This window comes from Peromyscus leucopus, chromosome 11, assembly GCF_004664715.2.
Source record: "Peromyscus leucopus breed LL Stock chromosome 11, UCI_PerLeu_2.1, whole genome shotgun sequence".
NCBI classification, from domain to species: Eukaryota; Metazoa; Chordata; class Mammalia; order Rodentia; family Cricetidae; genus Peromyscus; species Peromyscus leucopus.
In genome coordinates, this window is record NC_051072.1 from 62,533,109 (window position 1) to 62,558,865 (window position 25,757).

The window sequence follows — 25,757 nt, forward strand, 5'->3', positions numbered from 1 at the left end:
GCCTGAGCTATTGCCTGAACATTTATAATTTATATTAAGCCTGAGTGATTATTTTGGAGCAGGCAGTTGGGGCAGGAAAACTCAATCTACAGTTTTTCCTAGAAATCACAGAGAAGATTGACTCATTATATCTCAACAATATGGCTACCTAAAGAAGACCCCAAAAGGGAAAATACCAATAGCCAACTAATGTGGGGAGAGAAATCTCATGGAACACCGCCCTTAAACCACAAACCATAGGCAGCTAAGGAAAGTGGAGATGAACTTTCTAATTGGGTTTTTCAATACCAAGTTGTCAGTCCTAAAATCATATACTCACATACAACACTATGTGGACTCAACAGGGATCTCTCTCTCTCTCTATATATATATATATATATATATATATGTGTGTGTGTGTGTGTGTGTGTGTGTGTGTGTGTGTGTAATAAATAACAAAAAAGAGGCTATGGATTTAGGAGGGAGTGAGGGGGGACATGGGAGGGGTTGGAGGGAGGAAAGGGAAGGGAGTAATTATGTAATTTTAATTTCTAAAATATTTAAAAGAAAAAATTAAAGTCTCAAACAATATAAATGTGAGTATAAAATCTAAATCAACAAATTGGAAAAACGTGTTCATCCAACAACATCATAATACAATCATTAGGCAAAGTTTTCTTAAGTGGGACATGAAAAGATGTTAAAACTAAAACTAGGGAAGGATAAATTGGTGTGCACTAAAGTTTGTGTGTTTTAGTTTTTTTTCTCATTTGACAATTTCTTACATGTATAGAATGCATTCCAATTCCTCCTCCATACCCTAATAATCTCTACCCCATCCCTATCTGTGCAATATTCATTGCTTTAAGTTTTTGTTCTCTGTCCCATTTGTTTAACCTGGACCATCTAAGTGAACATTAGATTAGAACTATCCACTGAAGGCTGGTGGGTCATCAGTGGGTATTTCTTCTCCACACTCTCATCTCCCCTATCCTCCTACCTGCTACCTGTTTGAAGCTCTATTTGTCTTCATATTATATATGTTCTACTATTTCCAGTTCTTTAAGTCATTCCTCTCCCAATAGCCTCTTTCTAGTTTCTAGGCTTCTATAGGCACTCCATATTTGAACACAAAACTTAGAGTTATAAAGCTAGTGTCTACATGAGAAAAATGTGGTAATGAACATGGACAAGCAAATTTCTACACTCTATTCACAGAACGTAGGGAATGGAATCAGTCTACATGTCAACCCACTGATTGTATGAAAGGACAATGAAAAAAGTACATATATACAATAAAATTTTATTCTATGAAGAAAAAATGATTTTCTGGTGAGTGGATAAAACCAGGAAAACATTTTATGGAGTTAGGTAAACCAGGCAACAACAAAACTGCTTAACATTTCTAGGTTTTTGAGGAATCCTAATCCTGTTTTTCATAGTGGCTACAGCTTCTTGTGTTCTCATTAACACTGAATAAGTGCTTTTCTTTTCTTTTCCTACATCCTCTAAAGCATTGTCTGTTGTTTGATTCCTTGGTGGTAGCCATTATGACTAGGATAAGAAAGAATTTCAAAGTAATTTTAATTTGTATTCCCCTGATGCCTAATGATACCAAGCATTTTATTAGGTGTTGGTTGGGCATCCACATTTCTTCTGTTGAGAAATCTCTGTACAAATCTATACTCCATTTTCTACTAGGCTTATCTTCTGGATGTTTTGCTTCCCCCTTCCATTCTTAGGTATTTTAGAAACTTATCCTCTGTCAGATGTTTTTCTCTCATTCTGTAGGGCACAGCTTCATTTAATTAAATGTTTCTTTTGCTTTTTCAGACGCTTTTTAGTTTTACGAGGTTCTATTTGTCCACTCTTCATTTTATTTCCCCAGTTACCAGTCTTATTTTGAAAGTCTCACTTATGCCTTTACATTATAACATGCAACCTGCCTTCTCTTCTAGCAGTTCCAGAGATTCAGGTTTCACATTGAAGTCTTTGATCCATTTTTAGTTGATTTTTCAAGGTGAGATATAATGTACAGTTTCATTCCTCTGTATGTGGAAATCCAGTTTTTCAAATACCTTTTGTTAAAGATGCTGTGTTTCTTTTAATGTATAAGTTTGGTGGCTATAAAAATCAGGTTGCTTTAGTTGTATGAACTGAAATCTGTGTCTTCTATTACATTGATCTATGTGTCTGTTTTTGTGCCAGTGCCATAGTGGTTTTGTTACTATAGCTGTGCAGTATAACAAGATCAGACACAATAATGTCTCCAATATTATTCTTCTTGCTCACAATTGCCTTGGCTGTCTTGGATCATGTCTCTGAAGTGTTTGAAGAATACCTATCTATCTAAAATACATGTTTAAACTTGAAAACATATCTAATATTACTACAAGTTTGATTATTATAGATGACTACCTACTAACCTGTATTTTTAATTATCTTAAATAGCTTTCAAGGACTAGAACTCTACATTTTTAGGTGAGCTGCATAGGTACAATACCTTAAACAAGAGTAGAAACATACACACACACACACACACACACACACACACACACACACACATATATATATATATATATATACATACCAATGTAAAATATTTGAGACTAGTGGTTAAAAGTAGACTGAATAATTCACCCTTTTATCCCATCATTTCTATACTATATCCCTTTTTTTCCCTTCAGAAAGAGATCCCTGAATCTAATCTTTGTTAGTCTTTTTCTGACCATTATTAATAACAATTTGTAATCAACCCCCACAAACAATGGCAAACATCTGTAACCCATCGAATGACCAAAAACCACCTGCTCACCTCTTGGGAATGTGGGTGTCATGTTCTCTAGACTGTTTCCTGTTGTCTTGAGTTAATTACATCTTTAGGGGACCCTGAGAATATTGGGATAATAGTCAAGTCTTGGGAGAGATAACTATATTATTTCTTCTTTAGCCTATGTTTGATGGAAAAATACAGGGGTTCTCTGAAGTTTTGTTTGGTATTCTGTGAGGCTGGACGATCTCATCTAGCAGCTTTGAAGTTGTTCTGGAGGTAGAATTTTGAAGAAAGTGCAACAGAGGCATTTTGAAAGGCTGGATCACCTGGGGGTACTTGTCTTTATTGGTATCTTGTTCTTTTGTTCTGAAAACACACAAACTTTTAAAGGTAACATATATATCTCCATTAACACAAGTATGGAATGTGCAGGGTGCACAAGTTAGTTAGGTATGGTTTTTTGTTTGTTTTATGTTTGAGCAAGTAAAAGGCATCTGTTAACTTTATAAGTTTATTTTAACTGTATAACCAAACATCTATTCACACCATATGAAAAGATGGCATATAATAATAAGTTATGAGGATTCTATAGCCATCAAGATTTATCATGTCAGCTGGGCGATGGTGGTGCACGCCTTTAATCCCAGCACTTGGGAGGCAGAGTCAGGCAGATCTCTGTGAGTTCTAGGCCAGCCAGAGATCCAGGACAGGCACCAAAACTACACAGAGAAACCCTGTCTCAAAAAAACCAAAATAAAGAAGAAGAAGAAGAGGAGGAGGAGGAAGGAAGATTTATCATGTCTCATATAGTCTCAGAGCTGTTCTCATGTAGAGGAATCAGCATATACATCACCTGTCCTGTAGTCTTTCTTGGCTTTTTCTCTCATGTCTACAGCCAAGATGCTCAGGAGGCCACCCTTGATCAAATCTGATCTTTATTAATTTTGAAGAGAATCGTAATTTTTTGTTTCCTGTAGAAACAAAGGCATGTCCTCTCTTCCAATGCAACGTATTTTCTGCCTTCCATGTTGAACTTAAAATATATAGGTTGGTTTAGTTTAGTAGTTTCCATAATCCAATGTCTCTCAGCAGCTATTTTTTTTTCATATAGTAGCATTTAAAAATTCAAAGTCAACAAAGCACCATATAGGATTCTGACACCCTGTGTCTTTCCCATCTTTACATGTCTTACTTTTTTAATATTATTTTACCCTCTCTTTAAAGAGTTTATATTTTTAAACTATTTTTATCTATGACTTCTTTCTTCAGCATCTAAGGACATTTTCAAACAAACTGTACCTTTTTAGAGGTTTTCTGTATCTGGACCTGGCTTTACTAATTGCCTGCATCATTCTCTGACCATATGAGACAAATCTTAAACTACCATGGCAGCTGCCATGGCTCAGCTTAGGGCATGGCACTCTTGAGATTGAGGGACTAGGAAGTCATGTCTGGCTCCGGTTTGTGAACCTTTTTTAAAAGGCTTTCTTAGATCATATGTGGAAATACATGTCCCTACACTGGACATTACTTATTTGATTTTATTGTATAGTTGTGTTAGATTATCAAAACAATACTCACTATGAATTCAGTAGATTTGGAAGTCAAGTAGTTGCACAGAGATGCTCCGGTAGAACAAACAATATAGCCTGAATTAGACACCTTAGCTGGATGACAGAGATGGAAAGGTAAAGTGGAGGTATATTTTTGAAGGTGCTTCAAGTCATGTTTAAAATGTTGCTTATATACACAAAGAAGGCCAGTGGATGGGAAATGGAGCCCTACCTGCTCTGACACTCCCCTGTTCTTTACTGAAACCATTCACTCCTTTTACTTTTGCTTCTACTATAATAACATGAAAAGAAGCCAAGACATTGAAAGTGAACTATAGTTCTTGGTCAGAGGGAAATAACTGGCAAAAAGGAAACAATTTAGAAATAATGACAGTGAAAACTTTCTGATAATGAAAAAAAGCCCTGCAAAATACAGAAAAATAGAACCTAAAGATAAATATTAATAGGTATAATATTTTCAAAACAGCATTTTTTATATTTAAAGTTTAGGTTTTACTATAAGTTGATGTTCTAGACGCTCTTAATTTCTTTGAAGGTTGCTGCATTGTATCAGATATCAAACTATTCTTTTAATTTTTCCATGATATTTATGTTTTATAAATCTTTTTTAATCATTAAGTTACATACAACAATCTTTGAATGAGAATGACCCTCATAGGCTCACATGTTTGCATACTTGGTCCCCAGTTGGTGGTGCTGTTTGGGAAGGATTAAGTGGAGTGGCCTTGTTAGAGGAGATGTGTCACTAGGGGAAAGCTTTGAGTTTTCAAAACAGTGGTTCCATTCCCAGTGAGTCTTCTCTATGCATTCTACTTGCAGCTCCCAGCTGTTCCTGCTGCCATATCTCTGCTCAGACATGGACTCTAACCCTCTAAAACTGTAAGTCCAATTAAATACTTTGTTTTATGAGCTGTCTTGGTCATGGTGTTTTCTCATAGCAATAGAAAAATAACTAAGACAAAAGTTGGTAATAGGAAGTGGGCTATTGCTGTGATAGATCTGATTGTGTGGTATGGTCCTTTGGAGTAATGTGGAAGAGTTTGGGACTCTGAACAAGAAAAACATTTGAACTATGTAAGTGCAGCTTAGTAGGCCATCCTAGTAGTATCTTGGAAGATAGTTGTTCTGTGGAGGTCCAGATCAAGAGGTTTTAGAGGGGAACAATATGGCCACTGGGATGCAGACCCATGCTGTGATAATCTGGTAAAGAATGTGACTGCCTTTGGCCCTTATGCTAAGGATTTGTTGGAGGCAAAATTGAAAAGCAGTAGACTAATTTCTTTGGCAGAGGTATATCTTGGCCCACCAGTGAACAGTGCTGAGGAACAGAAGTTAAATTTGAGATTCAACAGGACTAGGGGACTCTAGATCATAGTGCTCAAGAGTTCATTACTGGGCTTTTCTGAAACTTTTATTCCAAGATAGCTAAAGGTTCAAAGCAGGGACAGGGAAGTAATGATAAACATACAGAGAAATTCTCATTACTTTCACGAAGTGTGCTCAAGGGGCAGAAAGTCTCACTATACCCTGATTCCTCACCTTTTGAAATGGTAATGCAAATTCTGTGTCATTGCATGTTGGAAGTATGTAATTTGCTTTTGACTTTACAGGGAGTCACAATTAAGGTGTCTCAGAAGAGACTTTGGACTTTTAAACAGTGGTGAGACTGAAAGGCTAAGGGGACTTTTGATGTTGGAATAAAGGTATTTGCAATACGATGTGATGTGGCTACAATCCTATGGAGCCAGGGATCTGAATGTGGTGGTTTGAATAAGAAGAGGCTCAAATACTTGACTGCTTGTTTTCTAGCTGGTAGAGCTGTTTGGGAAGCAGGGATGGCCTTGCTGGAGGAGGTGTGTCACTCAAGTCAGGCTGTGAGGTTTCAAAAGACTCCTGCCATTCTCAGTGTGCTCTCTTCCTGCCTCCGACTTGACTTTCGGGTTAAGATGTGAGCTCTCAGCTGTTTTTGCCATCATACGTTTGTTCCACCATCATGGGCTCTAGTTCTCCAAAACAAAGCCCAATTAAATGCTTTCTTTTATAAACTGCCTTGGTCACCGTGTTTTCTCATAGCGATAGAAAAGTAACTAAGACATTTCCATAGCCTGTATCCCTTCAATGTTATTTTTTCAAAAGACATTCCTAATTAGGAAATGTGCTCTGAGGAATCATACCGGAGGTCAACAAATGCAGTGGGGGATATTAGGGTTAGAGATTAGGGCTTCTTCAAACTTGTTGAGCCAGTGAAATCTTTTGACATTAGATAAATACAGGAACCAATTGGCATAGTTGAGGATGTGCTTAGACACAAACATACTTTGGAATTCTTAAACACAGATGTAAGCACTTTATTGCTTCTCACTTAGTCATTCCATTACCAACTTTTCATATATCTGCTTAAGCACAGTCAGGTTCTCAGCTATGCTCAATGACTGAGTCAGGATTAACTTTTTATCTATTTCATATACGGCAGATGCAAAAATAGTTTGGAGTGAATTACATTAATATCTTAGTTGGCAATGAAATGAGAATAAACATACTTACATTGTAAGCTTTCAATATCTCCTCATGAATGCCTTTTCCTAGGTTTTCATTGTTTATCAATAAATACATTTACTAATATTAAATGACCGTTTTTTTGTAAAATCACAGATATAATGGATTATTTCACTGAATGCAAAAGCTGTTCTGCCTTCCAGCACCTCTTTAGTACTCTGTGAATTTAATTAAGACTGTTTACTTCCCTTTGTTAACTGATGTTACAGAAGTCCATACCTAACACTAGTTCCTGCAAAATACTTGTCATTTCCCTCTCCAAACAAGTAATTCAGTGTTTAAATAAAAAGTGTTCTTCAATTTTTGACTCAGGAAGGTTCAAAAAATTTGTCAGGAAATTTAGGGGCTTATTAAAAAAAAAAGACAGAAGCACAACATGAAACAGAAATTAGCAGGAAAAAAAAAATGAGCCAAGTAGAAAAGGAAAAGAGGCCAAAGACAAAACTAAATGAAGTAGGAACATTAAATACTTTTGGACAAACTAAAAGGTTGTAAAACATAGAAAACAACAGAGATTTAAAAAGTGTAGGGGCTGGAGAGATAGCTCAGCAGTTGAAGGCATTGGCTGCTCTTCCAGAAGTCCTGGGTTCAATTCCCAGCACCCACATAGCAGCTAACAACCACCTGCAACTCGAGTGTCTGAAGTCCTTTTCTGGCCTCCATGGACTCTTCTGGACTCTGCAGACAACAAATAACACTTGGTACACAGGCATGCATGCAGGCAAAACACTCATACATATAAACTGAAATATTTTGAAAGTGAGTAAGCAATAGTGAAAGAACAAAGCACAAATTTGCCTGGCACTGCAAATAGGAATGTATATTATACATTTTACACACACACAGACACACACACAGACAACACACACACACACACACACACACACACACACACACACATTTACAAAGAGACTTACTACTTCCTTCCTGCTAGTATGAAATTTATTTCCAAAGATGTGCAGTGATGTAATGCAGTGTTTATTTATGCTTTTAAGGATGGAGCTCTGTTAAAAGCAGTGAGCATGTCCAGAACTGAGCTAGGGGAAAAGATAGACAATGGACTGTTTCTGTAGCAAAGTCTTCTAGTTACATATACTTAAAAGTAAGTGGGGGGAAATAAAGAAGCGTGTGAGAGGTGTTAGTCTGCATTAAATATTGATACATTAAATATTGAATTTTCAGAAATGGAAGAGGTAAGTTTCTGATTAGGGCAGCAAGCCTGCCCTGGATTTTTAGGAAGACAGCATTTGAACACATACTACTAAAGTAGAGGTGTGGACAGACAGACAGCCGCCGGCCAGTGAGTTCAAGGGCCCGAATCTAACCTGGTGGCTGCGATGAGGGCCAGAGCTGGGGAGGAGGGTCTCAACACCACAGGTGTCTAACCCCTGGCTGGGAACACAGTTGGTTTTGTACTTTGTGCACTCAGCAGTAGGCACAGGTGGGATTTCAGTTTACATTTAACAGGAAAATCTGTTCCAAGGAGGCCACTGTAAGAAGCCGTATTTCATTATTATTTTAATGGTCATGGATCTGCTTCATTTTGTTCTCAATTTGCTGTTTTAGAATAGCACAGACCTTAGCAAACCAATAGCCACACCTTACCCATCCACCTAATGCATGACACATCGCCTCCTTGATGAGCATATTCTAGTATAGCATAGAAGTTCTCAACAATCACTGTCAGGATTCATTTAAACACAAATAGTGTGGTTTCTGATGCAGAAAGTCTGAGGTGAACAATTCTTACAAGTTATTGGTCAGAGTTCTACCCTGAGTCATAGGTCCCTTCACTAACCAACTCACTTTCCCTTTGCATAAGTGGCAAGCACCACTGTTTAATGAGGTTAGATTGCTGTTACAGACAGAGTATACCAGAATATGCAGACTGATGGTGGAAACGTCCTGCCTGTACTTTGTCATTTCCTTTAATGGTACCCCCACCCCCCTTTTCCCTGGTATTCTAGCTCAGCCTCTTGCCATCCTCAGCACGTTGATTTGGTCAAACTTAATAGAGAAAATATGATCAGTATTCAGCGGCATTCAACATGACACTCTCTCCTGGAAGAACTGAAAAGCTAGTATACATGAATCCTGAAGGACAAATTCCTAATACTGATAATTTTAAATAATCAGAATGACCTCTCTATATGAATTCCTATATACTATACGCTCTGTATCAACAAACTATATATTTATGGGTGGCACACTCCTCATATAAAAACATTTAGAAAAAAATTGCACCTGTACTGAATGTGTATAGACTTTTTTTGCTCTTATTTCCCAACAATAACTACATAAAGGACATCTAGGTTACATTAAGTATTGTAAATTACCTAGAGATGACTTAATTCGTATGGGAAAATGTGCACAAAGTATGTAAGATACTAAGCCATAATTATATTCTGGAACTCACCAGGGCCCTGGAACTTATTCTCAGGGAACACCAAAAGACAATACGAACTCTGTGTGTGTGTGTGTGAACTTATACACACACACACACAAGGCGGACAAAACCTTTTCTTTGGCTACCTTAAGGGTGACAACGATCTGATGAGTGTAATTTTGGAAAGTTGAGACTTTGATATGTCTTGCAGATTCTTGCATACAAACTAGGACAAAAATGCATTGATTTATGTTGTCTGTGGCACTTTCTCTCTTCACACTTCTTTACTCTCTGACATGCAAACGTGTGAGAGGGACGTTCGGTGAAGGGAACTGAAGTGTATAGTAGTAGACATCTGGCTCTACCTCTGTTTCCACCTTCCCCAGTTTCCCGTGGCTCCTCTCATCGCTGGCTTTCTTGAGTCCCCGGCACTAGGTTTGAATTTTTCTACCGTGCGACACAGTCATACGGCGATTTATAGAGCCTGCCACGAAAAGGAATACACTACTACGAGCACCGCTTTGACCTTTGCTGCCGACGGCCTCGGTGGGTGGCTGAGGCCGTGTTCCTACAAGTTAGAAAGTAGGGGGCTGGACTTGACTTCCTGGCACCGTCCTTGCCTTCCCAGGCCGCCTCCTCGTCCGTCCCTCCGGGGTCCCTCGGGGCTGGGGATGCGGGACCTCTTCCCCTCGCCCTGTGAACAAACAAAGCCGGGAAAGGTAGGCTCGCACGGAGAGGCCCTCGGCGTGGAGGGAACCCGCCACGCGTCCCCGCCAGCGCTCAGAGGGAAGAGTGTGCCACGCCTCCGGGCGCGCGCCCGCCCGCCTGCCTGCCCGCCTGCTCGCTCCCCGGTTCGCCCGCCCGCCGCTTCCTGCCGGGGCTGCTCTTCCCTCTCCTCCCTCCAGCCGCGCTCCCGGAAGGCGCCTGCGCAGCAGCCGCAGCAGGAGCAGCAGCAGCAGCCGCCCGCTCCCGGCTCCCCTCCCTTCCTCCCGGGCCCCGCCCTCCTTTCTCTCTCTCTCTTTCCTCTCTGTCTCTCTGTCTCTCTCTCTCGGGTTTCGCTCCCCGCCCGGTGAGCCAGCCGTCGAGTCGGGTTCCCGGCGCGCCGCCCCTTCCCTCCGCCCCTCCCACCTCTCGGGTCTCCAGCCGGCCGGAGATGAGGCTGCGGCGGCCGCGGCTCGGGCAGCCCCGGCGGTGGCTGCGGTGGGGGCGGCCGGAACCCGGGCGTTGAGACGGCAGCGGCGGCGGCGGCGCTGCCTCGGCCGCTGCAGCAGCGGGCTTCCCTTCCTCTTGAGCGCAGCCAGGAAGTTTGGCGCCCCGTGCATGTGTGCGCGTGAGTGTGGGTGTGCGCGGTGAGGCTCCGGGCAGCGCTCCTGCAGGCGCTTGGGCTTTGCTTTTTTTTTTTTCCTTTCTTTTTTTTTTTTGCCCGCGTCGCTTCCCGTAAGGCAGCCGCTGCCGCCGCGGAGCTTGCTTGGGCTGTGGCCGGAGGAGGGGGCGCGGCGGCGGCGGCGGCAGCGGCGGCGGCGGCGGCGCTCTCCTTTTGTTGTTGTTTCCTCTCTGCCTGGAGAGCTGAAGGGGGACGCGCCTGGGTGGGGCGGCTCGCAGCCCGGGCCTGCTGGCCCCCGGGGCTCCCGGGCGCCCGGGGTAGCTCGAGGAGAGCGGGCTTCAACATGATGGCGGCCGAGGCCGGCGGTGAGGAAGGCGGCCCGGCGACCGCGGGGGCCGGAGGCGGCGCGGCCGCGGGCTCCTCCAGCGCCTACCCGGCGGCGTGCCGGGTCAAGTTACCCGCGGCCCTGCCGCCGGTGGCGGCCGCCGCCCCCTGCCCGGGGCTGGCGGACGCCGACCTGGCTGCGGCCCTGGGTGGCGGAACCGGACTGGGGTCCGGGTTCCTGGGGACAGGGCCGGTGGCGGGTGTCCTGGGGGGCGCCGCGCCGAGCGGCGGTGCTGCTGCTGCGGCTGCTGCTGCTGGCGTGGCGGGTGCTGCCGCCGCCGGACCTGCCGGAGATGTTGCTTTCACCAAGGGGACTCTGTCGTTGGCTGCGGAGACCCTCGGGCCCGGTGGCGGATTCCCTCCTCTGCCGCCGCCGCCTCAGCTGCCCCCTTTGGGCTCCGGCCTGGGCACGGTGGATGAAGGTGACTCCCTGGATGGACCAGAATACGAGGAGGAAGAGGTGGCCATACCGCTGACCGCACCTCCAACTAACCAGTAAGTCGGACGTGCTGCCTGCCTGCCTGCGGAGGGATTGTGGAAGCTGGCTCCGTGAAAGACGTGGGCCGGGAGGAGCAAACGCATACCATGCTCCCGCGGCTGTCGTTGGTTTGAAAAGTTTTGAAGTTTCGGGTTCCATATGTAGGGATTGAATTTGATCAGTCATCTTCCCTACTGGCACTGTCCCGGGCGTCCTCGTGTGTTTTATTGCTCTTCTGGGAAGACGTAAAGTTTTTCAGATGGGAAGCATGGGAAACTGTATCCAGTGAGAACCGGATATGGTTCGGCCCCTTCCTAATTGAGATAGTGTCCGGGATTCAGCAGAACTTGGCACTGTGCGCCCATGCCGCCTGCTGAAGCTAGACACTTAGTGAGAACCACGAGTACAGGTTTAAGTGGGTATTGCGTTAATGTAAGTTGGAAATTCATTGGTCAGAATGTTTTGTTTTTGCTGCAGTTGCAAATCCCTGCTTAGTGTCTGCTGGAAGCGTTGTGATTCAGGAAAAAACTAGATCATTTTAGAGAAGCAGGAGAGAATGGAGAGAAGTTCTGTGAGTTACAGGTGTGATTAAGGGCTCCCACACTAAACACTAACTTGTTCCTTAAAATTATTTATTAGCATTTGTATTATACTTCTATACCGAGACATTATAAAAACGTTAAAATAGAACAGATTAATACTGCTCTCCGCACCAACTCCGTTGGTGTTGATTGATACCATGTTCTTCTTGGAAATTAATTTTGGTAGTTTATTGTGACATAGTCCAGGCACATGGCTTTCCCTTTTAAGTTGTCTCCTTACCGTGTTCTTTTCATAAGTGGAGTGAGTGTGTATTTGTGCTTGCTAGGCAAACACTCTACCACTGAGCTAAACCCCCAATCCCTGAGTGTGTATTTGTGAATGTGGGTTGATCTTGCGGAGGGGAAAATGTTGAGATGGGAAATAGTAATAATAGACAAAACATGTTTTATGGAGCCTTCAAGTCAGTCATAATTGACCTTTAGAATTTCAACAACATTGGTGAATATTAGGAAAAAAGATTTGGTTCCTATATTGACACTTTCTGGACACTTCAGAAGTTTCCTTTGGGAGGGCCAGGGAAACATTTTGTAATAGTAATCCATTCTTTATTCAAGCTGCATTAATGCTCTTAAGTGGGTGTTGTGATTTGGAAAAGCATTGGTCAGAATGCTTTGTGTTTGTTGCATTTACAAATTTCAATTTAGGTCTGTTTTGATACTTCCTAGCAATGGTGAAAGGATGTTATGTTCCTTTTATGTTATTCAGCACAAAGTGTAATCTCTCTTTAATTTTAATCGAATCTATGTCTGTGTATTGCAGTTTGTCCCGGAAAATAGAAGTGTTAAAAAAAATTGGAGCATTGTGTGTATACCTTTTTGCTAAAATCATTTGTTTTTATTGTAGTAAAATGCAGTTTTTAATACTGAAAGAATGTGGTTTTGTGCCATTTCTGTAATGGAATTGATTTAGGCATATTTGGAATCTTGTTTTTTTTTTGGCACTTGGAGCTTTCGAAATTGTTATTCTATGAGTGTTTGCATTGTGTACGTGTGTGCACTGTGACAGTATCCCAGTATCCGCTGACAGGCCAGAAGAGGGCATCAGGCTCCCTGGAACTGGAGTTACAGGTGGCTGAGAGCCGCCCTGTGGGCGAAGGGAACCAAACACTGCTCCTCTTCAGCAACAGCAGTTGCTTCTAACTGCTGAGCCAGCTCTCCAGTCCCAGTATATTATTCTTCAGTTATTTCCAGTAGACTCATTTATTTTCTTCTTGAAGACGGGCTGTCACTCTAGTGTAGGATGGCTTGGAACTTGCCGTGTCGCTCAAGCTGCCCTTGATCAGTGGTGATCCCGCGCTTAAGCCATCATACTCACTTTCTAGGTTCTAATGGGTTTTTACAGAGGAGTTTAAACCTGAGAGCGAAATTGAATGGAAAAATACAGATTATTCTCACACTGAATTTTTAAAACTAAGCATGATTATTTAGGGAAAATTTTGGTTGTGAGAAATCTATTAGTGATTTTCATTATTTTAAAATATATTTAGAAATATAAAATTTGACTGAGTTTGTCATATTCTGAAAAGTCCTCTACTATACTTCCTATATATATCTTTGTTATTTTTGAGATTGTAACTTAATTACACTTCTCTCTACTCTTTCCTCTCTCCAAGCCCTCCCACATACGCCTCCCTGACATCCTTCACATTCATAGCCTCTTCTTCATTGTTACTACATGCATATACATATTTGTATACATGTATATTTCTGAATATAACCTGTTGAGTCATATCTAGCTTTCATAATTTTTTTAGTGCTGTGAATCAAACCCAGGGCTTTACAGTTGTTAGACAAATTCTTTATCACCAAACCATATCCCTAGGCAAATTTTCTAGTATGTTTTTAAAATTTATCACTAATTATGAAAATTCACCCCTTTCTTTCTTTTTAAAAGTAAGATTTCTTCTTCATGACATAGTTTAAGTGAGTTGTAGGGAAGCTCAGCTCCATGCTCATGTCAGGAGACTCTGTCCCCTCTTGTCTAGTGCAGCACTCAAGATCTTGGAGGTCAAACGACCCTTTCACAGGGGTCGCCTAAGACCATCACAAAAAACACAGCTATTTACATTCCATTTATACTGGTAGCAAAATTACAGTTAGGAAGTAGCAACAAAAATAGTTTTATGGTTGGGGGTGACCACACAATAGGAACAGTGTTAGAGGGTCTTAGCATTAGAAAGGTCGAGGACCACTGTACTAATGCTTCCATCGTCATCTTTTCAGTTTGATGTGTGTGTGTGTGTGTGTGTGTGTGTGTGTGTGTGTGTGCTCACGTATGTGAGGATGTTCGTGCTTGTGTGTGTGGTACAGAATAGGCTGTCAGGTGTTCTTTGTAACTTTTCATCCTTATTTCTTTGAAGCCAGGTCTCTCCCTAAACCTTGAGATCAAATTTATTTTGGCTAGGCTAGTGGCCAGCACATTTATGTATTGTGTTCCAATAAATAAATAGTTCCCTCAAATAACAATATAACTTGCTTATCATAAAAGAAAATTCTACCTACTAATTCTTTTGGTATAGGGATACCCTTATTAGTAGCTGGTTATTTTATGATTACTTTTCTGCTTTTTTTTTTTTTTTTTTCCTTAAATCAAGATTAAATCAAGGATCTCAAGATGTTGCCCAAGTTGAGCATGAATTTTTGGTCTTAAGGATTCATCCTGAATGAGCATCCTGACTAGCTGGGATTATAGGACTGGGCACTTCACTGGCTTAAAAAAAAACTATTTTACTTTTTTGTTTATTTACTTATTTGAGACAAGCTTTTGTACTTCAGGCTGGTCTAGGGCTAGAATCCTTCTGTTGCAAGTATTGGGATTGTAGTTGTGCATTACATGCTGAGCTCAAATACTGCTTTAGAACAGGGCTTGTTCAACTTTTTCTACTATTGAACCTTTTTGCCCAGTTTTTACAATGGTGTCAAGCAAAATAAGCATATAAATCAAACAGTTACTCATAATAAGTCATAAAGAAATGTATTGTCAACAGTTCTTTGATGTATGTATAATTATTAAAGATAAGCAAATTGCAAATTAAAATAGATTTATTTTTATCTAAGGAATTAAATCTTGGCTGAATATTTGATACTGATTTTATAGTTGTCAATGCTGAGCATGTTTCTAGTGGGAGAGTTAGGGTAGCAGAAAAGGCAAGTACAAATTGCATCCATAAGCATAACATGATGAACTACCTTTCAGCTGTACATTCTACAATAGATTTTTTTAGCTACTGTTGTCTGATATTTTACTGCATATCACTGTAGGTTATGGTGCATTGTTTGAATGTGTACTTAGAGGATAGGTGTGGTGCCTTGGAATCACATGCAATGTGTTTTGTTTTGGAGTAAGTTAAAAACAGTTATTGTAAGGTAACAGCTTAATTTTTGTATGTCTTCACACATTCAACAGGATTTGAGGTATTTAGGTGATATGTTGTATTTTTTTAATGAGTTAAAAATGAATATCACGGGGCAAAGAGATGAGGGATTGTTCAGAGAAGTAAGATTAAAAATTAGTCTATAGAGTGCCGGGCGGTGGTGGCGCACACCTTTAATCCCAGCACTCGGGAGGCAGAGTCAGGCGGGTCTTTGTGAGTTCGAGGCCAGCCTGGTCTACAGAGCGAGATCCAGGAAAGGCGCAAAGCTACACAGAGAAACCCTGTCTCGAAAAACCAAAAAATAAATAAATAAATAAATAAATAAATAAATAAAAAAAATAAAAAAATTAGTCTATAGAGATATATAGGTAGATATATAGGTAACCTTTAAAGATTCAGAGTGTAGTTGTTGAAGAATTAAAATGCTGCAAGTAAATGGAAGAATGACATTAAAATTTCTTAGCATGATCTTGTTGGAAAGTTTGATGGTTACCTTTTATAGTATGGAGAGATGATCATTGTATTCATGATACAGTGGTCATATTAATGACAGGGAACCCTTTTCTCAGAAGCAGACCCTGAGTAGCTTCTTACGTTCACATAATTAGATAATGGTAGGTCTGAGATTCTTACACATTTTCAGATGTATTTAGATTCAGAAAATATTCATAATTGTTGGCTTCACCTTCTGATTGGGATTACAGGGGGGTACCATCATGCCTGGCTCACAGATGTTCTTACTTAATTTTTATAACTGTACAATGAAAGTTGATGCCACACTAATATGTAATATTGGGAAAACTTGAATGATGGAGAAAACACAGATTATTTCTTATCCAAAATAATTGGGGCAAGTATTTCAAATTTCAATTTGTCAAAATCTGGAATGTATGTGTGTACTTTATCAATCCAACTGAATATCCTGAATTTGAATCCATTTATAATTTTGGTGTTTAGATTAGGGATAATCAATCTGTACTTTGTAATTGGACTTTTTGTTTGGGACTGTTGGCTCCCCAATAATGGCTCCCCAATAAAGTCCCACCAGAGACTTTTCATTGATTATGAAAGCTCAGCCCATAGCTTAGGCTTGTTTTTAACTAGTTCTTATAACTTAAATGAACCCATTTCTATTAATTTCCTTTCTGCCTTGTGGCTTTATTACCTCCTCTCCATAGTGCCCATCCTGCTCTCTCTGCACCTCATGGAGTCTTCACCCTTCTTCCCAGCATCCTCTGTGCCTGGAAATTCCTGCTTAGCTATTGGCCATTCAGCTTTTTATTAAACTAATCAGAGTGACATCTTCAAAGTGTACAAAAAGATTATTCCACATCTGTACTTTGCTTTATTTTTCTTTCTTTTGTCTATGATAGAGAATACACATACACACATGTGGACTATTTAAAAATTAATAATACCTTAAGGCTAGCTGTCATTGTTCTGGATTGAATTATGTCCCTGCCATTGTTCATCTTGAAGCCCTAATCTGTGGTATGACTGTATTTGCATATATATTAAATGAGTTCATAAATGGCATGGTTCACAAATTTAGCAGGACTGCTGTCTTTCACAAAGAGATGCTGGGAGTGCACATACAGAGGGTAGTTTGTGTCTTGATACTGAGAAGTTCACCATCTGGAGCAAAGGAGAGAAGCCAGCCTTTCTAACACCTTGGTCTTTTTGTTTCTAGCTGCCAGAACAGTGCAACATTAATTACAGGTGTTCAAGCCACTTACACTGTGTTGTTCTTGCTTGTTGTTGTTTTTCTTTTCTTTTCTTTCTTTCTTTCTTTTTTTTTATGGTAGCTTGAATTAAACCATGGTTAGTTCTACATACTAAAAACAGTAGGATCACTTTTTGGAGGTGATTAAACAAGCATTACTTTGAGAAGAGTTGTCTTTTTATTCCTTTCTCTCATTGCTGGAAAGAAAAGCTTGTCTTGTTTTACCCTTTTTCTTTGTGTGTCAGTAACATTTCTCTTTTGGTTATATCTATGTTTACAAGGCACTTTCAGGGTGCTATGCTAGGAGACTCTGTGCTAAAAGATGGAAATATATTTAAATTCATGACTGTTATTGTATGAAAAGAACCTTCACATGATTATGATAGTTACTGAAAATCCTGTGAATGGGGTATTACTGCAGCACATTTTCTGTATTCGGTGTTTATTTTAACATTTGATTAAATTTTTTTACAGCATTTTTCATCTTCAAGAATTTCATACATGCATACAATGTATTTTACTGCCTTTGACTTCTCCCCTTAGCTACTCCTACACCCACCTTCACCCTCCCTTAACTTCCTGCCCTACCCCCATATATCCCAATGAGTTTGATTTGTGATGCCCGTGTATGCATGAGTGTGAGGCCATCCACGGAGCATGGTTGACATACCAGGCACCACACCCGTAAAGAGAACTGACCCTTTCTTCACTAGAAGCTTCAGCTGTCAGTAGTTACTCACTTAGAGGGGGGTACCTCTACCAGAATGTTGACTGGCTTGGCCTTGTGCAGGCACCCACAGCTGCTCTGAGTTCATGAGTGCAGTAGTCTGTCATGTCCAGAGGAGAACCATTTTGCCACAGTCTTCCTCTGACCTCTGGCTCTTTCCATCATCCCCTATTCTGAGATATTCCCTGAGCCTTGGAGAGATTTGTGATAGAGATGTCTGGTTTATTGCTGAGTCCTTCCTAGACACATATTTTCTGCACTTTGAACAGTGAACAGTTGTGAGTTTCTGCATTAACTGCTGTCCACTGCACAAAGAAATTTCTTGAATGACTTCTGAGAGTGGGACTTATCTGGGTATGGCTATATATTTTTTTTAATTAAAAATTTCCCCCCATTTTTGTGTGGATGTATACATGTATGGATATCAGAGGACAACTTGTGGGAGTTGATTCTCTCCTTCCACCATGTAAGCCCCGGGGATCAAACTTAGGTCAGCAGGCTTGGTGGCAGGTGTCTTTACTGGCTGAGTTGTCTTACTATCCTCAACCTTACTTTTAACATCCTCTTTCTCTAGTGCATCGGTCTCAAACTAAAGAAAAGGACTTAGAAAGTTTCCTCTTAATGCCTGTAGTTTTTGTAGGTGTAACTTATTAGACTGGGCTCATGATCAAGAACCTTGTGTTAACAGAACCATGTCTATTCTTTGTTCTGTACTATGAGAACACTGATTTTTTTCAGTTTTTAAGTTAGCATTTCTTTTGAGGTGATCAAACATTTAACATGACACTAAGAAAGCAGTCACAGAGCCAGGTGTGGCAGTGCACACCTTTAATCCCAGCACTCAGGAGGCAGAGGCAGGCAGTCCCTGAGTTTGAGGCCAGTCTGGTTTATATAGTGACTTCTAGCACAGCCAGAGCTACATAGTGAGACCCTGTAACAAAAAGCAAACCAAAACAACAACAAAAGAGAACAGTCACTCTTTTTACTTCAGTATTATTAATTTTTTCTTTTGGTTCCATACTTTTTGAGAATTAATTTTGGGTTTTTGGAGATTATGATAAAATTATATCACTTTCCCTCTCCTCCCTCCAAACACTCCCATATACCCCATTGCACTCTTTCAAATCCATGGCCTCTTTTTTTAATTAATTGTTGTTATATAAATATATATGTATACATATGTATTTCTAAATACACAAGTGTGTCCTGCTCAATTTGTGTCATGTTAGTTGTTTGTATGCTTGCAGGATTGATTGATTGGTATGGGATAAGCAATTGGTGTGCTCTTCCATTTAGGAAGCTTTATTTTCTCTCACTCAACATTCCATTGTTACTTGTGTTTTGTGTAGGTTTGAGGACTCTTGGGCTTTCCCCCATCCACATTAGAGTGTGTGTTTGTTCTTGTCCTTGTTCAGCTCAGGTTTAGGCAGTTATGCTGGTGAGACTTTATAGGTGTAGCTTCTGACATCCCTAGAAGACACAGTCCCACAGCAGAGTCGCTGATGCTCTCTCTGGCTTACACAGTTTCTGCCCCCTCTTCAACAGTGTTCCCTGAGCCATAGGTTCAGGAGATGTTTTGTAGATGTACTCATGGGGTCTGGGCTCCACAACTCTGCATTTTGATTGGTTTATGGTTTTCTGTAATGGTCTCTGTTGCAAAGAAAATTTTCTTGATGAGGTGGTGAGAACTACACTTGCCTGTGGGAATAAGGACAAATAGTTAGAATATAGTTGGGGATTATGTTGATTTATAAAGTGGTTTTTGTAGGTTCTCCTCTAAGATCCACGACTTCAGTAACCCTAGATAGTTGGCTAGGTTTCGAGTACCAGGCATGATTACTCAGTTGTTGAATGGGTCTTAAGTCCAATTAGAAAGCTGTTGGTTAACCCCATGGTATGCATGCTACTACTGTAGCTTTAGGATTATTGTGTTTTCCTGGTCACTGATGTGGTTCATAGATGTCATAGATGGGTAGGATCTTCGTTGCTTCCCTTCTTTGGAAGCTGTGTGGTGCCTTCTGGTACCATGGAAGCTAATCCTCAGGGAGGAGGCATTTCAGGTCAGTTTCAGCTCAGAGGCCCCTGGACCCTACATCTGAAGTGCAAGATGTCTTCAGCTATAGACACTTAACATTCTACCTCTGAGGGGCAAACAGAGGCAACAGCAATCGTTTGTAATGTTTTGGGAGTCTTTTGGACAACTTTGACCAATAGCTCAAAAGAGGGCTTTGTAGATGTAACCAATCGTCTTATTAAAATAAGAAACACAGAGCCAATGTAAAAGAGAAAGCCGAGAGGTCAGAGCTCAGAGATAAAATCTTACCTCCTGCAGTGCTCCTAACTTCCCCGAGAGAGAGAGCTACTTCCTGCTTGTCTGTGTTTAAATAGTCTTTCTGTTCTGCCTTCTCATTGGTTGTAAACCCAACCACATGACTGCCTCATCACTGCCTGTAAGTACCGCCCTCCAGGTCTTAAAGGCATATGTCTCCAATACTGGCTGTATCCCTGAACACACAGAAATCTACCTAGCTCTTCTAACCACCACGCTCTTGCTATGGCTCTAATAGCTCTGACCCCAGGGCAACTTTATTTATTAACATAAAATTAAAATTACATTTCAGTACAAATAAAATATCACCATAGGGCTTCTCATACCTACTGTTGAGGTTTTTGTTAGGTCATCTTTAGGACCTGGCACACTGTCAGCCCCGACTAATACACAGACGTTATGTGCATTATAGGCTTTTTAAAAAAGTAGATAGTTAAAGTATGATTCCTTATAACTTTTAATACATCTGTTATTTTACCCTCGTCCTTCCTCCTCCTGTATTTATCTTGCTACCCCTCCCCAATCAGAGACATCTACCCCTACTCCCAGTTTCACAGTCATATCACTTGTACCCAGCTATTCCTCTCTCTCTGCTCCCCAACCTGGCAATGGTCCCTTTTACTTACTTGGTTTTTATAATTACTCTGGATATATACTTATATCTGAATATTTGGCTCTGGGAGCCTCTGGGTGAGAAAAAACATGTGACCTTAACCTTTCTGGATCTGGGTTGCCTTACCCAATATAATCTTTTCTAGTTCTATCCATTTACCTGAAAGTTTATGATTTCATTTTTTTTCTTTACAGCTACATAGTATTGTATAGCATATCGGTACTATATTTTTCATTATCCCCTTTCAGTTGTAGAACTCGCAGGTTCTTTCCATTTCTTAGTTACTGTGACTAGAGCAGTAGTGAACATGGCTGAGCAGCTATCTCTAGAGTGTGAAGACTAGTCCTTTGAGCATATTCCAAGGAGTTAGCTGGGTCATTTGGTAGATTTATTTTTAGCCTTTTGAGAATTATCCACACTGATTTGCAATGTCTGGCGGTTTGCAATCCCGCCAACAATGAATGAGGGTTGCTTTCCCCACATCCCCTCCAGCTTTTGTTGTTAATTGTTTTGCTGATCTTTGCCATTCTGAATGGGGTAAGATGAACTCTCAAAGGTGTTTTAATTCGCATTTCCGTAATTCCTACTAATGATGAACATTTTAAAAGATATTTCTTAGCTATTCTGTTACCTTCTTTTGAAAATGTTCTGAATTGATCCCAGGCCCAATGTTTGAATGGGTCGTTCATTTTTTGGCTTTTGTTTTTTTTTTTTGAGTTCTTTATGTATTTTGGATATTAACCCACTCTCAGATGAATAGCTGGAAAGATTCTCTCACAGTCTGTGGGCTTCCTTGTCATGCAGTTGATTGTTTCATTAGCTGTGCAGAAGCTTTTTGGTTTTATGATGACCCACTTGTTAATTGTTGGCCTTAATTCTTGGGCAGATGGAGTCCTATTCAGGAAAGCCTTTCCTACCCTTGTAGGGTACTGCTTATGTTTTCTTGCAGCTGTTCCAGGGGTTCAGGTTTCAGGTTTAGGTCTTTGGTTTATTTGGAGTTAGTTTTTGTAGATACGGGTTGTGTTGGATAGTTTTATGTCAACTTGACACAAGCTAAAGTCATCTGAGAGCAGGAACCTCAATTAGGAAAATGGCTCCGTGAGATTGTCCTGTAGGCAAGCCTGTAGTGCGTTTTCTTAATTAGTGATTGATGGGGGAGGGCCCAGCCCATTGTGGGTGGTGCCATCACGGTGGTCCTGGTTTCTATGAGTAAGCTATGAGGAACAAGCAAGTAAGCTGCACTCCCCCATGGTCTCTGTATCAGCTTCTGCCTCCAGGTTTCTGTCCTGTTTGAGTTCCTGTCCTGACTTTGTTCCATGATGAGCAGTGCTGTGGAAGTGTAAGCTGAATAGCCCCTTTCCTCCCCAACTTGCTTTGGTCATGGTGTTTCACCAGAGCAATAGCAACTCTTAATAAAACACAGGTCTAATTGCATTCTTTGGCACATGGACTTCCAGTTTTCCCAGAACTATTTGTTGAACATGCTTTCTTTTTTCCAGAGTTATGTTTTTGGTGGCCTTGTCAAATGTCAAGGGGCTGAAATTATGTGTGCTCATGTTGGGTTTTGGTTTTGTTCCATTGGTCTACATGTCTCTTTTTGTGCCTGTACTGTGTGTGTATACATACATACATACATACATATACACACACATATACATATACATAAAACATTATTGCTGTGCCTCTGTAATAAGGTCCGGAATTGTAATCATTCCAGCATTATTCTTTTTGCTCAGGATTGTTTTGGCCATTTGGGGTCTTCTGTAGTTCCACATAAATTTTAGGATGCCTTTTTTTTTTTTCTATTTCTGTGAAGAAAGAGTTGCAGATTTTAATTGGGATTCCATTGAATCTGTAAATATCTTTTGATAAGATGGTCATTTTCATAATATTAATTCTACTAATCCATGAGCATTGGTTGTCTTTCCATTTTCTAATATCATTCTCATCTCCTTCAGAGGTTTAAAGTTTCATTGTAGAGATCTTCCTTGACTAGGTTTATTCCTAGATATTTTTATTTTCTTTAAGGCTGTTGTGAGTGGTAGTGTGTCCATGGTCTCCTATGTGTTTGTTGTTGATGGATAGAAAAGCCATTGATTTTGTGAGTTGATCTGTATACTGCTACATTGTAAATTTACTTTTTAGTGTCTAGAAGTTTTTTGGTAGAATTTTTGGGATCTCTAATGTATAGTATCGTGTCATCTGTTGTAGAATATATTGGTTACATTTGTTTAATGATGCAAAGATTTGTTGCATTCTTTTTTTTTGTTTTGTTTTGTTTTTCAAGACAGGGTTTCTTTGTGTAGCTTTGGTGCCAGTCCTGGATCTCGGTCTGTAGACCAGGCTGGCCTCCAACTCACAGAGATCCTCCTGGCTCTGATTCTTGAGTGCTGGGATTAAAGGTTTGTGCCGCCGCCTGGCTGTTTCATTCTTTTATGTTGATTTGTTTTAACTCTGTGAAGCTGTGTTACTTTGCCTGTCTAAAACATCTGATGATCTAATAAAGAGCTGAAAGGCCAATAGCAAGGCAGGAGAAAGGATAGGTAGGGCTGGTAGGCAGAGAGAATAGAGGAGAAATATGGGAGAAGAAAGAAGAAAGATGAAGGAAAGAGCAGGAGGAATCAAGGAGGAGGACTTGGGGGCCAGCCAGCCACGGAGTAAGAGTGAAAGTAAGATATACAGAAGTAAGAGAAAGGTAAAAGCCCAGAGGCAAAAGATAGATGGGATATTTTAAGAAAAGCTGGCTAGGGCCGGTCGGTGGTGGCGCACGCACTCGGGGAGGCAGAGCTAGGCGGATCTCTGTGAGTTCAAGGCCAGCCTGGGCTACCAAGTGAGTTCCAGAAAAGGTGCAAAGCTACACAGAGAAACCCTGTCTCGAAAAAAAAAAAAAAAAAAAAAAAAAAAAAAAGAAAGAAAAAGAAAAGCTGGCTAGAAACAACCAAGCTAAGATCAGCATTCATAAGAAAGAATAAGCCTCTGTGTGTGATTTATTTGGGAGCTGGGTGATGGGCCTCCAAAAGAGTTAAAAAAACAACCAAACAACCAACAATGGTCATCTGTAAATAGGAATACCATGACTTCTTTCTTTACTTGTATCCCTATAATTTCCATTTGTGTGACTTCTTTATTGTATCCTATTTATGTTGCCTTATTGCTCCAGCTAGAACTTTAAACACAATTTTGAAAAGAAATGGATGTAACACAAATCTTAAAAAGTCTTTATTAATAAAAAAAAAAAAAACCTGGAGCCAGATAGTGAAGTGAAAGTTGAAAGATCAGATGAATAGAACAAGCTAGCCACAAGTTCTTACCGCTAGGAAATTCTCAGCCCAAGAGAGAGCTACTTCCTGTATACTCAAGCCTTATATACCCTTCTGTGCCCTGCCATCTTACTTTCTCTCTCCACCCAGCTACATCACCTCCTGTCTGTCTGTACAGACCTCCAGACCTCTATGGTTAACTAGTGCTGGGATTAACTAAAGGCATGTGCCACCACACGTGGTTCTGTTCCCAGTGTGACCTTGAACTCAGAGAACCAGATGTATCTCTGCCTCCTGAACGCTAGGAATAAAGGTGTGTGCTACCACTGCCTGACCTCTATGTTTAATATAGTGGCTGCTTTTTCCTCTGATTCCCCAGGCAAGGTTTATTTGTTAGAGCACAAATGAAATATCACATTCCCCCCCTTTTTTGTCTAAAATAAAAAAATTATAACTAATATAAGAAAAACTATATACAATAAGTACAATAACTATATACAGTGTATACAGGCAATAAATATATCAACAATGTCTAGTCCATTTGCATTTGACAAATTCAGAGAAAATATTCCATTATCTATCCTATTTTGGAGAGTCCAAAATGTTCATAATTCACTTTCTATCCTAACTTGTATTACCAACCCAAAACTATGTTTTGATGTCTTTCAAACTTAACACACTTCACACCTCTTTAGTGAGTCTCTTTTCTGAATTGGTTAACAAGAAAAACTATACTTATCTAATCTTCAACTCCCTCAGAGACCCAAGAAGGAAATAATATTACCTAGTTAAACAGGAAGCGCAAACAAGCAACTTCCAAAAAATGTGAGGATTGACAGAAACAACTGGCTGCCTGGACAGTCTCCCGAGATTTCTCTGCAATGTTGGGGCATCCATCTTTGATCTACAGGCTTAGCATATCTGACAGACTCATCTGTGAAGTAGGATTTCTAATGAGCTTTCTTACTTTGTCTTGACAAGGATCGGCAGTTCTTTCTTTTGTGTACTGCTTGTCCATTTTGGATGGCATACTGTCAGCAGTTGAAGAACGGCTATTTTCTTGCCCAGTGGCTAACTTTTGCCACAATGAAAGTAAACTCCATATGGAGTTTCTTCAATGCCCATCATCTTCTCTGAAGTATATTCATGCTGCCAGGAGCATGCCTGTCTCATAGCCATTAAAAAAAGAAAGAAAATCTATGTTATTAAAGCATCTGAAATGCCATATTCTGCAGATCTCTGAAGTGTTTGAAGATGACCTGTCTAAAATATATTTCTGCTTGACCTTGAAAACATACCTAATATGACTACAAGTTTGATTGTAATGACTAACTACTAACTTTCATTTCTTTATATCCTAATTAGTTGGTAATAACTTTCAAGGACTAGAAAATTGCACTGCATTGTTAAATGAACTGTATAAGTACAATACCTTTATCAAGATTAGAAATATATGTACAGTATTTTCTAACAAAATCAATCTCAAATTTGTATCCATATACATAATTTGTATATAATATACAAAAATACAATCCAATGTAAAATATTTGAAATTAGTAGTTGTCTTTTTAAAGTAGATTCAATAATCTACCATTTTTATCTTATGTCCATATTCTCTCTTTTTTCAGAGTAGATTCAGTAATCTACCCTTATCCATCATTTCTATATTTTTTTT

At 40.3% G+C, this 25,757-nt stretch overlaps 1 protein-coding gene across 1 annotated transcript in view; it reads left to right on the forward strand.

Moving 5' to 3' along the window:
* The first annotated feature begins 10,833 nt into the window (after positions 1–10,833).
* Rasa1 (RAS p21 protein activator 1) overlaps positions 10,834–25,757 on the forward strand; it is an 83,472-nt gene continuing 68,548 nt past the window's right edge. The window contains exon 1 of the mRNA XM_028894682.2: positions 10,834–11,471. Coding sequence (XP_028750515.1) covers positions 10,936–11,471 — 536 coding nt within the window. The 5' untranslated portion in view covers positions 10,834–10,935. The remainder of the gene's footprint in view (positions 11,472–25,757) is intronic.